Below are 15,786 nucleotides of genomic sequence, written 5' to 3' on the forward strand. Positions count from 1 at the left end.
CCAAGTAATATTTTTTCTGGAAAGGGGGCAGTAGGCCAAAAAAGTTTGGGAACCACTGTTCTAGGCCAACCTTCAGATTCCTCTCCTTAATTTTCTAAAATAATCAAACCCAGGTCACATTCCTCAGTTCAAGCCTCTATCATTTGCCTTAGTCTTTGGGTCTATCTGGGTTCCTGGGATCTAAAAGAACCCAATATCATGAAGCCCAGGTTCTAACCATGATTACATTTTACCTAACTGAAGAGCTTATAGGGAAAGCAACAGCACTAACCAAAGCATAAGCCTTTATTCTTCACAATGAGAGGGAGAGGGAAAATTTAACTAGGAGACCCTTTTCAAATCAGAGAAAATAACTATTCTGATACTGTTTTAAAAGGGGATTCAAACTCAGGTACAGCCAACTACTATAATGTAATAGCTTTCACTAGTATTTCCAACTACTTTACCTACAATAAAAATTAAGAATTCTAATTTCTTAATTTTCTTGGTAGAATTAAAATTTCTGGGTCTCAGGTTCCTTATCTATAAAATGAGACAGAAAAATTAACTGACCACCAAGTCCCTTCGAGCTCCAAAGTTTCATGAGTCTCTGCATTTGTAAAATGTGAAAATATATAGTGTCAAATGTATACTTCTGTATGGGTATGGCCTCCACTGATACAGATCACAACTGTTTAAAGCTTGGCAGATGGTTTTGGTTACCTTGGTCAAATAGTTCATCTCCCCCAATGCCAATCTGGGATGACCCTTCCAAAAGAAATTTGAGGCTGATCCTTCTATAACTGACATTCTCAAGACTCAAGTGTGTCTCAAGACTCCCCTCCAAAAAAAGGTAGAAATCAGAAAGTCATCCTAAAGAGAATTCTAGTCACCCCTCCTCCATCCACTCCTGCCAATCAAAGGTTCAGCAAGACTTCTCCCCTGTCCACAGACACAATGGTTCAATCAGCAACAGTATTATACTCAATAGTCACTAAACCTTCTACAGATATGAAGGAAATTAATAAACCATCAATTTCTAGGAAGAACCAGGTCTCTTAAAGAACAAGAAGCACAAAGGTCTGCATGCTTCCACATCTCTCTTGCTTACCTCCTCTAAGTCCCAATCTTGTGGTGCTTCCACAGGAAACTTGGAACAATCTAAGGAGTCAGCCTTTCTCTTGGACTCTTTGTCTGGCCGGCTGACACGGAACAAGCCTCCAAGCTCTTCATTCTCATCACCTTCTTCATCATCATTATCCTCAGCCACTAAATGAAACACCAGAGGAGACCGGGATGAAAAGCAACACAAGTCCAGTCACTACCTTCAAGGGCAAGAACTTACCAGAGATAAGCCTCAAAGTGAAAAACCCAGAAGTTCTGAGTTCTTATTTTGCCTGTGCACTGACACCTCTATGATACAGTCCATTCATTTTCTCTATAATTCAACACCAATCTGGAAAATGGTATCTCATGTCACTAAAAATAATCCTAGTTAATTATAAAATATTCTTTTTTTTTTTAAAGCAGTTTTCCCCCTCTCCTTTCCTTTTTTTTTTTTTTTTTGTTTGTTATAAATGTCTATGTGGCAGGAGAGCAGGCTATTCTGAAATGGAGGCTATGGACACAAGAGATGGAAATAATTTTAACCCATTTAACAGATAAATATGAAATACTTTAAAAAAGATAAAGTCACTAATGGAGGTGACAGTGATAAAAGTGGGACCCTCGTGTTCTGAAATCTTCTATTTTTCACCAGTTAGCACTAGTTAGGCATAAACTGCAAAATCTGTATTACTAAGCACTTAATTGTTGTGTATTATTAATCAGTTAAAACAGTCTTACAATGTTCCATTCTGTATTTATGTCAATATCATACTGTTATGTATTATTAATCGCCTATACTGGTCTTATACTGGACTGTATCCTCTCTACATTCCCCAATGAGAAAAGGACATTGCAGGGAGATAGTAAAGGCTTCTCCTCCACAAGGTGTTCTGCCTGCAACATTGCAGAAAGCTCAGAATGAACTATTCAATAAATATGCAACTTCTGATCTACCCCTTGGGCTACTCCATTAGCTCCCAGAGCTACTGCATCATCCCAAGAGGCTATCCCATCAGCCTAGCTATTTTTCTACCCTAAACTTCTTTATTAAATAAAAACTTTCATACCTCTGGACAAGAATGGAGTCTTGAATCTCATATTCTTGGAGCAAGAGCCTGCTATACTTTGGTGTGTTTTTCCCACAACTCATTTATCCAGGAGGTGGTACCCAGGAATATGGGTATCAACTACCCTTTCCAAAACAAAACTCCAGCCTACTTTCTCATCCACTTTGGGAAGCCAACATGCTATCAAAATAAAACTGCTAGCTTTAGATCAAATGTTGAGTGGTTTTTTCAAATACCTGTCCCATAAACAAGCTTTCGAAGGTTTGGAGTTGCCTGCTGTTGCCTCAAAAAGGCCTCAGCAGCCTTTCTGGAAAGATCTTCCTTCCACTTGAGAGCACCTAGAAACATAAACAATGATATTTTCAATATCTTTTCAGCATACAGACCTCCAAGCTTATATGAGCATCACCTTCTTATCCTTCACAAGGCCATCAAAAGCCAATTCTCATTTCTCTCTTTTATTAGTTGAGGTAATGAAGCTCAGTGGCAAAAATCTTTCAAACATACCTGCAGTCTCTGTGGAAAAGTCAATTTCCTCATTATATTCCTCCTCCTCTTTCAACAAATCTTCCACCTCAAGACTCTCATCTTTTATGTCCTTAGACTCAAACTGGTGAGCATCCTCTTTTTTCAGCTGTGGGTGCTTTCGAAGCCTTTTCTTGGAGCCTTGTTCTGTTTCTGAACCTTCTTCCAGGGAATCAAGAGAAGACTCTTCTTCAGATTCTACATCTGACCCAAATGCCTCTTCAGCTGTGCAATGACCAGAGTCTGTAGTGGTGAGGGCTGCTTTCACCACCAAAGTCTTTTCTAGGTTCAGATTACTCCGGGATTTTCCTGGGTTAACTTTAGCAGTAGATTCTCTAAGAGCTTTGGACTCAGAGATTTCCTCCTCACTCTCTGCTTCTTCAGAAGATTCCCCTTCTTGACTGCTTTCATCAGCTTCTTGAGATTCCCCTTCCTCACCTGAGCTCCTCTCAAGGTCATCATCACTATCAGCAAATGCAGGCAGATCCATCTGCACATCTTCTTCCATCTCCTCTAGCTTGGGTCGCTTGATTCTCCTTGTGATCTCTTCTTTGCTTGGGAGTTCATTATCAGATTCCTCCTCATTTGCTTCATCATCACTAGAATCATTTCCCACTGTTTCCTCTTCAGGCATTTCTTCATCTTCACCATCATCATCATCATCATCATCATCATCATCATCATCATCACCATCACTATCTTCCTCTTCATTTACCTCACCTCCAAAAATTGCTTTCCGACGAACTCGACCACTTTCAGGGTCTACTTGCCTCTCCTCTTTCGGCATGAGAAACCTGTATTCCCAAGCAAGTATACAGCCACCATTAACACTTACCAAGAATTTGCATAAACCATACTATTGAGTACATGCAGCACTTTCTGAACAAGAATGATTTATGTACAGTTTAAGTCCAATCAGCATGTACTTAGCTAGTACTTAGCACAAACATAATAAACTTCTAATCCTTCATTCTCATAAGAAATATAATGGTCAAAATCCTTAGGATAGGGATAAGGGATGGGGCCTAGACCTGTGATTTCATTCATAAAGAGAAATCTTAAATGGAGAAACTTTATCAATACCAGAGCATTGATTTTAAATATTTTCTATGTTATAGACCACTTTGAGAGTCTGGTGATGCCTATAGACTCTTCAGAATAATATTTTTACATGCATAAAATAAAAGACATATGATTACAAACTAAATAATAGTAAAATACACCCTATAAAAATATTAATAACAATGAAACAAGTTATGACTCTCCTTCAGAACTCCTTTCTAAAGTTGCCTAACCCACTCAGAGGTTCAATGACTTAGGCAGTCACACAGTCAGTATATCTCATAGATATGACTTCAATCTAAGATCTTCTTGAATCCAAGCATATATTGATTCTCTATGTTGAAATTCATACACAGGAAGTATTGCTACACCACACAACTGATAATCAGAGGACTAGGTCTTCAGAAAGTTTATGGAATGTATGTCGCAGCTCAATTAATCAGATTTATTTATAAATCTCATAAAGAAACAAAAAGAAATCTTACCCTTGGTTTTCTACTTCCTCTAACCCTAAGGGTTTGGAATCTGAGAAAAGAGACACTTTACTTGAAGCCATTTTAGCATCAATGGTAGAATGTGTGGAAATAAGGCTCTGAACCAGCTCATGAGTTGGCCTCAACTCCTCCTATCAATAAAATGAAGAAAAGACTATTGTTATAAAAGGTGCAAATGATTACAAAGAAAAATGTGTTAGTTCAAAAGAATTTTTAAATAACATGAGAAAATGCCAGATTCATGAAAGGCTTCTTATCTAATGAATAATATGATAACCTAATTAACTCCCTCTTCCCCTAAACCCTATGCTCAGCTATGATAAAAAATAGAAGAGCTTGGTAAAGAACTTTTATCTCCCCAAACTATTATGTAAAGTTTAACAAAAGGAGGATCGATGGCCAAAAACACATTTCTACTTTGGGTTTATGGACAAAAATAAACAAATATGAGGTTCCTTTAAAAAGCTTTATTTCCTTGAATTTTTTTTTTCTTTCAAATAGGAGCAGCTGGTGGTTCAGTGAATTGAGAGTCAGAGCTGGAGATGAAAAGTCCTGGATTCAAATCTGGACTCAGACATTTCCTAGCTGTATTACCCTTGGGCAAGTTATTTAACCCTCTGCCTAACCTTTTCCACTCTTCTGGCTTGGAACAAATATATAATATTGATTGTAAGACAGAAGGCAAGGTTTTTTGGTTTGTTTTTTTTTTTTCTTAATGGCATCTGAAAGAAGGTAAAAACTTTTCCCTCACCTCTTCATCCTGAAAAGCATGACTGCCCCCAAGATCCACATAAACAGCATCCTTATCATACAGCACACCACCAACTCCAGACAGAGGTGCATAAACCAACTTCTCCTTCTCATTTAAGCCTCGTTTCTTTTGGTGGTCTGGAAGGGCACAAGGGTCTGGCAAAAAACTAACATCACTCACATTAAAATCTCCTACACCTAGGATACAAAGCAAAAGAATAGCCATTGGGATTTAGACAAAAGATAATCAATCTACATAAAAAGCATATTACACACACAAAATGTAAGTACTTTTAAAAATCAAGCAAATAAAGAGGAATAGCACAAGTACTGTAGGGAAAAACTCCATAACTAACCTTTCTACATTCAGGATCCCTGTCATTAAGTAGAGCAGAAAAGGCTTCACTGAATTTAAGTTGTGTCATTGTTTTAATTCAATTTAATGTTTTTAAGCACCTATTATGTTCTGGGGTATGTAATTATCACTGTGCAGTTTTCCTAAGAAATTAACTCTGCCCAGAAGCACTTTCGAAGTAAGAGATTACAAGAGAACAAGATAGAGTACCTGGCATATGAATTTGGCTTTTATTTTTCAGGTGTGCTCCTCTTAAATAACCATAAATAGACACCTTTCGGTCGCACTTGATGTTCATTCGAATATTTTCTGGATTAGTCAAATCTTCCATCCTGGGCAGAAACAAAAGACAGTTAGGGTGCCTTCTCCAGTGGTGTTTCAGGAAGGGCACTAGAACTTAGCTCTCCTATTTACTACCTGTATGTCTTTGAGCTAATCAATTATGGTTCTCTATTTCCTTATGTGTAAAAGAAAGAGGTGAGACGAGATGTGCTCAAAGATCTCATTTGACTCCAAATTCTATACTGCTATCTAAGATTCTTCTTTCACCAATCCCTTTTATCAAATGCTAACACAACTGAGGGACTAACCTCTGCCTCTACCCACCATGAAGTCAGGTGGAAATGCTTATAAAAATAATAGAGAAAATAAATTTCAGCTAGTTATGATACCACAGTTCCATTTCTCACTCACTGATCAATATGCATAAAACATCTAGTTATCTAGGTGGTGGCAATGCATAGAGGGCTGGTCTCAGGGGTCAGGAAGATCTGAGTTCAAATCCAGTCTCAGACATTTCCTAGCTATGTGACCCCGGCCATGTAAGTCACTGAACCTCTCTAAATCTAATTTTTTTCCTCCTTTATAAAATGGGGGTAATAATAGCACTGAGTTTACAAGGTTGTTGTAAATATCAAATGAGCTAGGTGTAAATGTCCTTAGTTAACCATAAAGAGCTCTACAAATAAATACTATTATCAATTATTATTATGGTCTGGTTCTAGTCAATATCCCTTTACAATATAAGGTTTATGGATCAAAGCTAGTTATGGTCCTGCTTTCTGACAGAAAGAACTAAATGAAAATTAACTTTACCTGTCTGCTAGGACATAAGGATGAGAGGTTTGCCATGTGAGAGGACGAAACTTCATAACTGTGATAAAACGCCCCAGATTATGAATTTCCTGATTTTGATATTCACCATGGACCATCCCAGAGAGGTAGAACAGTTTGGCACCCTACAGGCAGAAAAACCAAAGAAAAAAATGGCACTTCACTCATATCCAAATTGCTAAAATGAAAATATGGAATTAACTCTTTAGGCCCCAACTTCTCATCTGAAATATGAGAGAATCAATGATTTCAAAGATCCCTTCCAACTCTAGAGCCTGTCTTCTCTCAAAAAGATAACAAGAGAAAAGATTTAGAATCAAAATAGTCAGTAAATTAACATTTACTAAAGGCCTACCATGTGCTAGCACAATGCTATCAGAAGTCACCTGGTCCAGTCTCATTTTACAAAGAAGGGTCTTAAAAGTCTAGAAGAGTTAGAGAGATGGAGGATAAAGGCAATGCCCCTTCCAAAGAGCCATGCTGCAGTTCCATATGGCCTAAAAGCCTGAACTCAGAGCATTGGATAAAGTTGCAGAGAGGAAAATGTAGGCTAGATATATGAAAAAAACTTCCAACAATGAATTATCCACAGTGGAATAGGCTGCCTCCAGAGGGAGTGTTGAGTTCCCCCTCCAAGATCTTGAAGCAAAAAATAAAATGGTCATTCATTTGGTTAGAGAGGGGATTCTTGATGGTTTTTTCTCAACTATATGGTTCTGATTCTGTGATAAAGAAATTACACTGTAAGGAAGGATTGTATCAGGGAAATTTTCCTCATTACAAAAGATCTTCTGGTTACTTGTTTAATCTAGCTGTGTAAAGACTCAGAGTTGTCAGTTATACTCCTAATTTTCTTAATAACAAAACAAAACAAAAAAAATCAATACTGAGCATTGATTCCTAGACAGAAGTGCAGTAAGGCTAGGCAATGAGGGTTAAGTGACTTGCCCAGGGTCACAGAGCTAGGAAATGTCTGAGGTCAAATTTGAATACAGGACCTCTCATCTGTAGGCCTGGCTCTTCATCCATTGAGCCACTTAGCTATCCCTTATACTGCCTAAATTTCAAAAATGTCTAGTTCCAAATGAGAGGTAGCATGATCTAGCAGGAAGGGTACTGGGCTAGGGTATGAATCCTAATATTTCAATATCATACACTATTTCAATACCATAGAGATGTTTATATTAATTAATTACAGAGAAATATAATACTGATACCACATTTTAACTTTAATACCTACTGGATAGACTTCTGTCCAAAATCTGTGTTTTAATCTCTTCTTGGTCTTTTTTAGCTGCTTGTTATTTTTGAAGGTGTCAAGGTGTGTGAGGATACCCATGATTTTAGGGAATCCATGTACTTGGCAGATATTTAGAAATTCAAATGTTTCCATTTCAAACCCAAAGCTGGCATCAATAAGCATGAGAACCTGAAATAGAAAAAAAGAAAAGAAAAAGCCTATTAATTTTAAATTTATTAATGAATGAGGGAATTAAGTATCTGATTCAGGTTTCTCTTTAGAAAATCACACTGATGTGCGATTCCAATCTATTCTCCAAACTATTCTCAAAAGACCTCAAAATCCACCAAGAGTCACAATCTTCCACATCAAGATTTTGAATAAATAAGAAAAAACACATGATTTATTCAGTCTAATTTGACCCCAGAATAAAAACAAATCTTCTCAAGATCCCTTACTTTTAAGAAACACAATTCATTTATAAAGTACTTTTAGATCTCAAAATACAACCTATAGGTCTCTGAGAAGTCTTCCATCTATTCAAACTAGAATGTCAATAAAAAATACTAAGAGACAGGGCAGCTGGGTAGCTCAGGGGATTAAGAGTCAGGCCTAGAGACTGGAGGTCCTAGGATCAAACCCAGCCTCAGCCACTTCGCAGCTGTGTGACCCTGGGCAAGTCACTTGACCCCCACTGCCCACCCTCACCACTCTTCCACCTATGAGCCAATACACAGAAGTTAAGGGTTTAAAAAAAAAAAGAGAAAAAAAAAAGAAAGAGAAAAAATACTAAGAGAATGTAGAATCCTATGTAAAACCAAATGTCTTTTTCCAAATTCACTTATGAGGGAAACAAATCTTGTTAAAGAAAGTATTATCTTGGATTTCCCATCACTTCCCATCAAGCTGTTTTAAGGACTGTTCTATTAGCCCTGCTCCAGAAGTAACTGGAAAAAGCATAAAAAATACACTGAAATTTTGTATAGATGATCCTCTTTACAAAAATACACTACACGTTCAACTATAAACTCAAATTTTACAATAGACATAAATGTTGGACATGATTTTAAAGGACTCTTTGCTTATAAAAAGGATACCAGAGTTCTATAATTATCAAACTTTCCTACCTTTTAAAGACTCAACAGAGCTTATTAAAATGCCTTTTATGTTCACCTTTCAAATAAAAGCTATAACTGAATACTATAATAGTATATAGTATAATGTCTAAATCAAGAAGCATTTACCAAGTAACCTACATATATACTGTATATATAAAACTATAAATATATATTTATTATGGAGATATTAAATATATATATTTTTATATGTAATCAGAGACAAAGGGCAATTAACACTTATCTAGTGCTTTGAGGTTTTCAAAGCACTTTCCAGAGGTAGGTGTTATTATCTCCAATTTACAAATGAAGATACAGAGAGTCTCAGAGCTAGTAAGTGTTGAGATGCAGCATTCAAACTTGGGTGTTCCTGAGGCCAAGTCCAAAACTCTATTTATTATACCACCTAGCTGCCAAATATGAAATAGTCTAGGCCTTTTCAAAAAACTTTCATTTTACTGAGGAATATACACATTCAAAAATAAACATATCTGCTTTATCTGGGGATTGAGGGAGCCCCAGATTAGGGATGGGGGAGCTAGGAAAACCTTCATGTAGAAGACAGCACTTGAGTTGATCTTTAAAAGAAACTAGGAATTCTAAGAGGCAGTGGTTAGGAGACAAGTGTATTTCAGGTACCGCAAAGGTATAGAGATAGGGAATGAAGGATTAGATGTGAAAAAGAAAATCTATTTGTCAGTTGTGTGGGAGAAAAACTGGAAAAGGGAGACTCTTGGTAGGGATTCCAATGAAAAAGTTATTTCCACAATAGAGCTAAGAAGAAATGAAGGTCTAAACTAGGATGGCAATCAGGTGAGTAGAGGTGAAAGGACAGATATAAAATACAGAGGTAGAAACGACAAAATTTGGTAACTGATTGAATATATGAGAAGAGTGAAGAGTCAAAGACGATTGGGAGATTTTGAAACTAGAGGACTGAAAAGATGGCAGTTCCCTCAATGGCAAGGAAAGTAGAGAGAGAAGGCCTTTTTGAGTCTCTGCAAGAGACTAATGACTTACCAAATCAGCCACTTTTGCCAAATCAATCATTGTGTTAATGTCACATCCACATTCAATAATGGTAAGTCGTCGTTTTTTACCTAAGAATAAAGATACAGAAAATTTGAATTTTAAAAATACCTAAAATATTTTTACCCAGTAAGTTGGTTTACTCAATTATTTCTACAATGTCTACCAAAATATTGTGCTATTTTCTGGGTGATTTTTTGGGGAGTAAGGGTATTTAACAGCAAAAACTTGGAAAACTGAGGAATGGTTGGACAGAACGTGGTATCCAAATACCATGAAATTGTACTGCACTGTGAGAGAAAAAAATGAATATGGCAAATTCAGAGAAATACGGAAAGATTTATAAATACTGATAGGTTTAAAAGTAATGAACACCAAGAAAGCAACATATACCACTACTATAATAATGTAAATAAAATCATCACTAAAAAGCAGTCATTAAATATGGCCAATCTCAGTTCTGAAGACAAGTGGCCCAGCTCCTTCTTCTCAGTCAAGAGGTGGGCAACTATGGGTTCAGAATGCAGCCAACATTTATAGGCAAGGACACTATGTCAGTTGTTCTAGCTTAATTCTTTTTCTTTATTACAAGGTAATGTTCAACAGGAAGGGGTGGAGGAAAAATGTATTGGGATTTAACTATTCTGTGAAAATAAATGCATCATTGAAATTTTAAAATACATGATATGTAACAAAAATATTCAAATATAATGGCATAATATGAAATAATATGGAGGAAAATGACAAATAATTATATACTTCTAAAACATTTACATACAATAACCTGTAACAGTTTTTTCTAACATAAAATAGTTTAACCATGGTAAGAATGATAACAGATTTTAAACATTTATAAATAGCAGTTGGTTTACAAAAGTCTATCAGGTGGGGGCAGCTGGGTAGCTCAGTGGATTGGGAGCCGGGCCTAGAGACGGGAGGTCCTAGGTTCAAATCCAGCCTCAGACACTTCCCAGCTGTGTGACCCTGGGCAAGTCACTTGACCCCCATTGCCTACCCTTACCAATCTTCCACCTATAAGTCAATACACAGAAGTTAAGGGTTTAAAAAAAAATAAAAAAAAATTTAAAAAAAAAATAAAAAAAGTCTATCAGGTGGGGGCAGCTGGGTAGCTCAGTGGATTGAGATCCAGGCCTAGAGATAGGAGGTCCTAGGTTCAAACCTGGCCTCAGACACTTCCCAGCTGTGTGACCCTGGGCAAGTCACTTGACCCCCATTGCCTACCCTTACCACTCTTCCACCTATATAAGTCAATACACAGAAGTTAAGGGTTTTTAAAAAAAAAGTCTATCAGGTGAAATAATATATAAACAAGTATCACATAACAGAAAAAGATACAAAATAAACTGTATCAAAGATACTGGTAGTCAAAAGGATCTGAAATGGTCTCAAAATCAAGGTGAAGATTGAGCAGAACTCTGAAAGAAATAAGGAATAGTAAGAGGGAAAGGAGAAGTGGGAATGAATTCTAGGCACTGAGAACATCCACTGCAAAGATGGGAGAGTCACATACAACTCTTAATGTTCAAAAAAGCTTTAGAGTTGAAGTTGGAGAGAAACTGAGTACGTTATAAAGAGCTTTGAAAGCCAAACAGTAACTTACAAACTTAAGAACAGCCAATATTATTTGAAGAAAAACTGTGAATGTCCACCTCCAGAGAAAGAACTGATCAACAGAAGTATGCAAAAACAAACAAATTTTTTTAAAAATCATTCTGTTAACTGGGTGAAAGATAAGATTAGAAAAGAACGAGACTTGTACAAAATCAATTAGAAAGTCTATTTCCACAGTCTAGGCAAAAAGTGATAAGAATAGTGGTTATATGAATAAATAGGAAGAAAAAGATGCCAGGAGATATTGTAGCAGTAAAAACATCATCAACTGAAACTATCACCATTCCCTAAGAAAGTTTCACAGATAAAAAACAATATAAAGGAAGGCCAAAAAACTAGAAATATCTTCAGCAAGCAAATATATGATTGATATCCACATGAACAAAGTGAAATGGAAACCAAAGGCTATATTCATTTTTTAAAACTCTATAGAAGAATTTGGGACAATAGAACAACTAACTGTATTCTAACTGGTTGAAGGGCAAGAATCAAGAGTAATCATTAATGACAAATATCAACTTGTAATGAGTTCTTCACTGGGGTGTACCAGCAATCTGGCTTGGCCTTGTAATGCTTAATATTTTTCTATAATTTATAAATTTTCAGATGGCACAAGGTTGGAATACAAATTTAACAAACTGGATAACAAATTCAACATATAAAAACATCAAAGCAAGCTAGAAAACTTGGCTGAATAAAATTAAATTTAATTAGGATAAATGTCTAATCTTAAACTTTGGCTCAAAAAATTCAACTTCAAAAATGCAAGATTAGGTGGCATACTTAAACAGCAATTTTTCTGAAAAAGATCCTCATTCTACCTCATCACAAATATAAAATTATTTGACAAATCTTATTATTTTTTATAACTCTCTCATACATTTCCTTCTCTCTACTCAAAGAACCACATTCTTAATTCATTGACCTTCACCTAACTATTGCAACAGCCTTCTATTGGTCTCCCCTTCCTTCAAGTATGTCCACATTCTCATCCATCCTTCCCACAACTGCCAGTGATTTTCTTTAACAACAGATATGAACATGTCATGCTTATGCCCAATAAATTTTAATGACCCCATATTGCCTCTACAATCAAAGTCCTCTGAATAGCTTACAAAGCACATCACAATTTGATTGCTATCTAACTTTCTAGTATTACTATACATTACTCTCATTACCATATTCTAACTATGATCTAACTAAACTGGCCTTCTGTTTGTCATATAAGGAACTCCATCTCAAAACACAGATGAAGAACCACATTCTCCATGAAGTCAGGTTTGATCCCCTATCCCCAAAACTGGTAGTGTTCTTCCTACCCTTGAATCTATATTTTCTATTTATTCTGTATATTCTTATGTACTTCCTATCTTCTTTGTCTAAATGTAAGTTCCTCCAGTGTAAGGGTTGTTTCACTCTTTGCATTTATATTCCCAGCATTTCACAGACCCTGGCATTTAGTAGGATTGTCTGAGAATTTTAGTAGTAGATTCCCAACTAACCTTGGTAAGACAATGGAATGATATGGTAGGAAAGAGAATTAATGCAACTTAAGCTCAAGTATGAGAAAAGGCAGCATTAAAAACCAACAGTGGTGAGATTGTCCCTTAGTCTATTCAGATCCCATCTGACATCTATTTTTCAATCTAGCGCTTTATTGGGAGGAATACTACAAAGTATTTAGAGGAAAAATGCCTCCAATTCCTACATAAATCAACTGAAGAAACTAGAATTCTTTAGACTACAGGAGCTATGAGATGTCTGAGTTAACTCAAAGTGTCAGAAGAAGAGCTGTCATATGAAAGGAAGATTAGAGATTTGTTCAACTTGGATTCAGAAGGAAGAAAAAGGAAAAATGGATACAAGTTGTAAAGAGGCAAAGAAAAGATTTCTAAGCAATCACCAATCAAAGCAACCAAAATGGGTTGCCTCCAGACCAGTATGTTCTCCCACTATGGAGTTCTTCAACCAGACTAGAAGAACATTTGTTGTGTTAGAATAGATAACCTCAGAGTTCCCTTCCAAGTCTGAAATTCTGTGACTGAATAAAACTCTCCTTTGTAAGTGAAACTCTAAGCAAAGTAACTTATTTTGTGTCAAAATGACGATTCCTAGAAATTACTAGTTGGCAAAAAGGTAACACAGATTCAAGACACAAATTCTACTTATTATTTTATTCTTATCCAATTTTCCCATATTCCAAACAGTTGTAAATCATCCTCCTCATTGCAAAACAATAGTTTCATAGATTATATAGTATTATTTCCAAATTAACCTGAAAACAAAGTTTTTTTTTTTTGTGAAATATATTATTTTATACCTAAAGTCTGATTTCTATTTATCCCCTATTAAAATACTACAAAGAAAGAGGCACATGTAGTACTATTCTTACCTGACACAATTGTTACTGGACCCCTAATTTCTGTCAATTTTTGTCTTGTAAAATTCCGAATAAGGCACTGAATTAAAGTGCTCTTCCCAACTTTTGGAGGACCCATTACTACAACCACCACAGGTGGGGGTTCCAGGGGAGTCCGATCAACCACTGGAATGTGATGTTTTTTTGTCTTCAAGTCCTGAGTTCTATATGTAAAAAAATAAGAATAAGAAATTCAAATGCACATACATATAATCATAAATAAAAACAAAACCTGATGACTGCTCTATACTAGGGCAGACAAGTCTTTTCTAAAAGCCCTGCTTATTTATTTCCTTTTGCTAAAGAAGCAATTGACTTGTTACAGATCAGGTAGACAAGAATAAAAATGCTTTACATTTATTTTAATGAATTCATTATAAATGTTTTATAAAAAAACAAAAGGCATGCACACAGGTGAAAAGAAAAGCAAAATACCCTTGCCTGCAATCACAAGAAGCAATGTTTTACAAAGAAAGCATTAAATACCAAAGGACAATTCAAACTTTGGGTCATAATGAAAACCTCTTATGATATTATTATTCAGGGACCAATTTCCATGTAATAATTAAAACAATAATATCCAAGTACACGGGGGAACGTTATTTCACTCAAAATATAACTAATTCCAAGTCTTTACAATTCTAAAATTAAATTATCCTATTCCATGATATTCACTATGTAAAACAAGGGAGCAATGAGACTCAAAAAGAAAATGGTTGCCAGTACCTGTGGAAGGACCTTGCCATCCGAACAGCAGATTGAACAGCAAAAGCCTTGGGGTTCCTCTTCCGGGCATCTTCCTCATCTCCAAGGCCTAGATCTTTCAGGTGACGTTTCTTTTTCTTCTCTGCTTTTGGCCCACTGTTTTTCTTTCTATGTCTTTTCTGATCCTTGTCCTCCATAATGATTTTTAACAATCAGCTATCACCTATATCAAATGACAATTAATCATCTGTCAATCATCCTTGATTTCACAAACTAAGAAACCAGTGAAAAAATACATATCTGTATGCAAAGACTATGTTTGATCATCTAATAGGGGCAGAAAAGAGTTACTAAAAAATCATTCCCAACTTTACTCTTCAATAAAATCTATACAAAAAGTCATCCAGTCCAATCCTCTCATTTTAAAAATAAAGAAACTGAAGGTTAAGAAAAGTTAAATGACTTCCTAGTGATCACAAAGCTAATAAATGTAAGAGACAGAATCTGAATGAAGACCTCTCCTGTCTCTACATCTCACTTTAAAAGCTGAATAACTAGTTAAAACATAAAGAGCTAGGCATCATTTGGACTCCTGAGTCCTACAATTGCATGAAACCCCTTGGTCTACTGAGAATGGAAAATTGTTCTTTCATTTAGAGTTATATGGCACAAATATTCCTAAATACAGAAAAACAATGAAGACAAGGTAAGCATTTCATGCACTTGGGAATCACCTAAAACAAAAATGTATTCAGAACCATAAATGCTCTAAAATTATTCATTGATCCATACAAAGTTCATACAGACTACTGAATTCTTCAGAACAATCCCAATGTACTTGCCTCCAAAAAGCTAAGAAGCCTGTGTGATACTCATCCCTTCTGAACACTAGAATCAGTAGTCAAAACAGCTGACTTCCCCCCTCTAACAGAACAGTAATCCTTAGAGAACAATATCATAATAAACCCTGGGAGTAAGAACTACATAAGTGGCAAAAGAGGCTTAGGGTAAAGTTGCCACAAATCCTAAGAAGAAAGATAGTGACAAAATTCACCTAATGAAGGACTTATGCTGCCTGATTTTTTATTTCCTATTCAATAAGAAACAACACAGGTTAAGAAAACTAGCAGAATTATTGAATCACAAATTTCTGAATTGCAAGAGACTTTAGAGGCAATTTAATACAAAAATGTA

At 35.9% G+C, this 15,786-nt stretch overlaps 1 protein-coding gene across 1 annotated transcript in view; it reads right to left on the reverse strand.

Moving 5' to 3' along the window:
* BMS1 (BMS1 ribosome biogenesis factor) overlaps positions 1-15,786 on the reverse strand; it is a 33,012-nt gene that overhangs the window by 16,473 nt on the left and 753 nt on the right. Inside the window, exons 2-12 of the mRNA XM_044665802.1 lie at positions 14,614-14,815; positions 13,861-14,051; positions 9,828-9,907; positions 7,693-7,881; positions 6,435-6,577; positions 5,550-5,671; positions 4,986-5,182; positions 4,226-4,365; positions 2,661-3,472; positions 2,390-2,491; positions 1,091-1,248 (exon numbers count right to left, since the gene is read on the reverse strand). Of these exons, the coding sequence (XP_044521737.1) occupies positions 1,091-1,248; positions 2,390-2,491; positions 2,661-3,472; positions 4,226-4,365; positions 4,986-5,182; positions 5,550-5,671; positions 6,435-6,577; positions 7,693-7,881; positions 9,828-9,907; positions 13,861-14,051; positions 14,614-14,789 (2,310 nt within the window). The 5' untranslated portion in view covers positions 14,790-14,815. The remainder of the gene's footprint in view (positions 1-1,090; positions 1,249-2,389; positions 2,492-2,660; positions 3,473-4,225; positions 4,366-4,985; positions 5,183-5,549; positions 5,672-6,434; positions 6,578-7,692; positions 7,882-9,827; positions 9,908-13,860; positions 14,052-14,613; positions 14,816-15,786) is intronic.

The sequence above is a fragment of the Gracilinanus agilis genome, chromosome 2 (genome assembly GCF_016433145.1).
Source record: "Gracilinanus agilis isolate LMUSP501 chromosome 2, AgileGrace, whole genome shotgun sequence".
Classification (NCBI taxonomy): Eukaryota; Metazoa; Chordata; class Mammalia; order Didelphimorphia; family Didelphidae; genus Gracilinanus; species Gracilinanus agilis.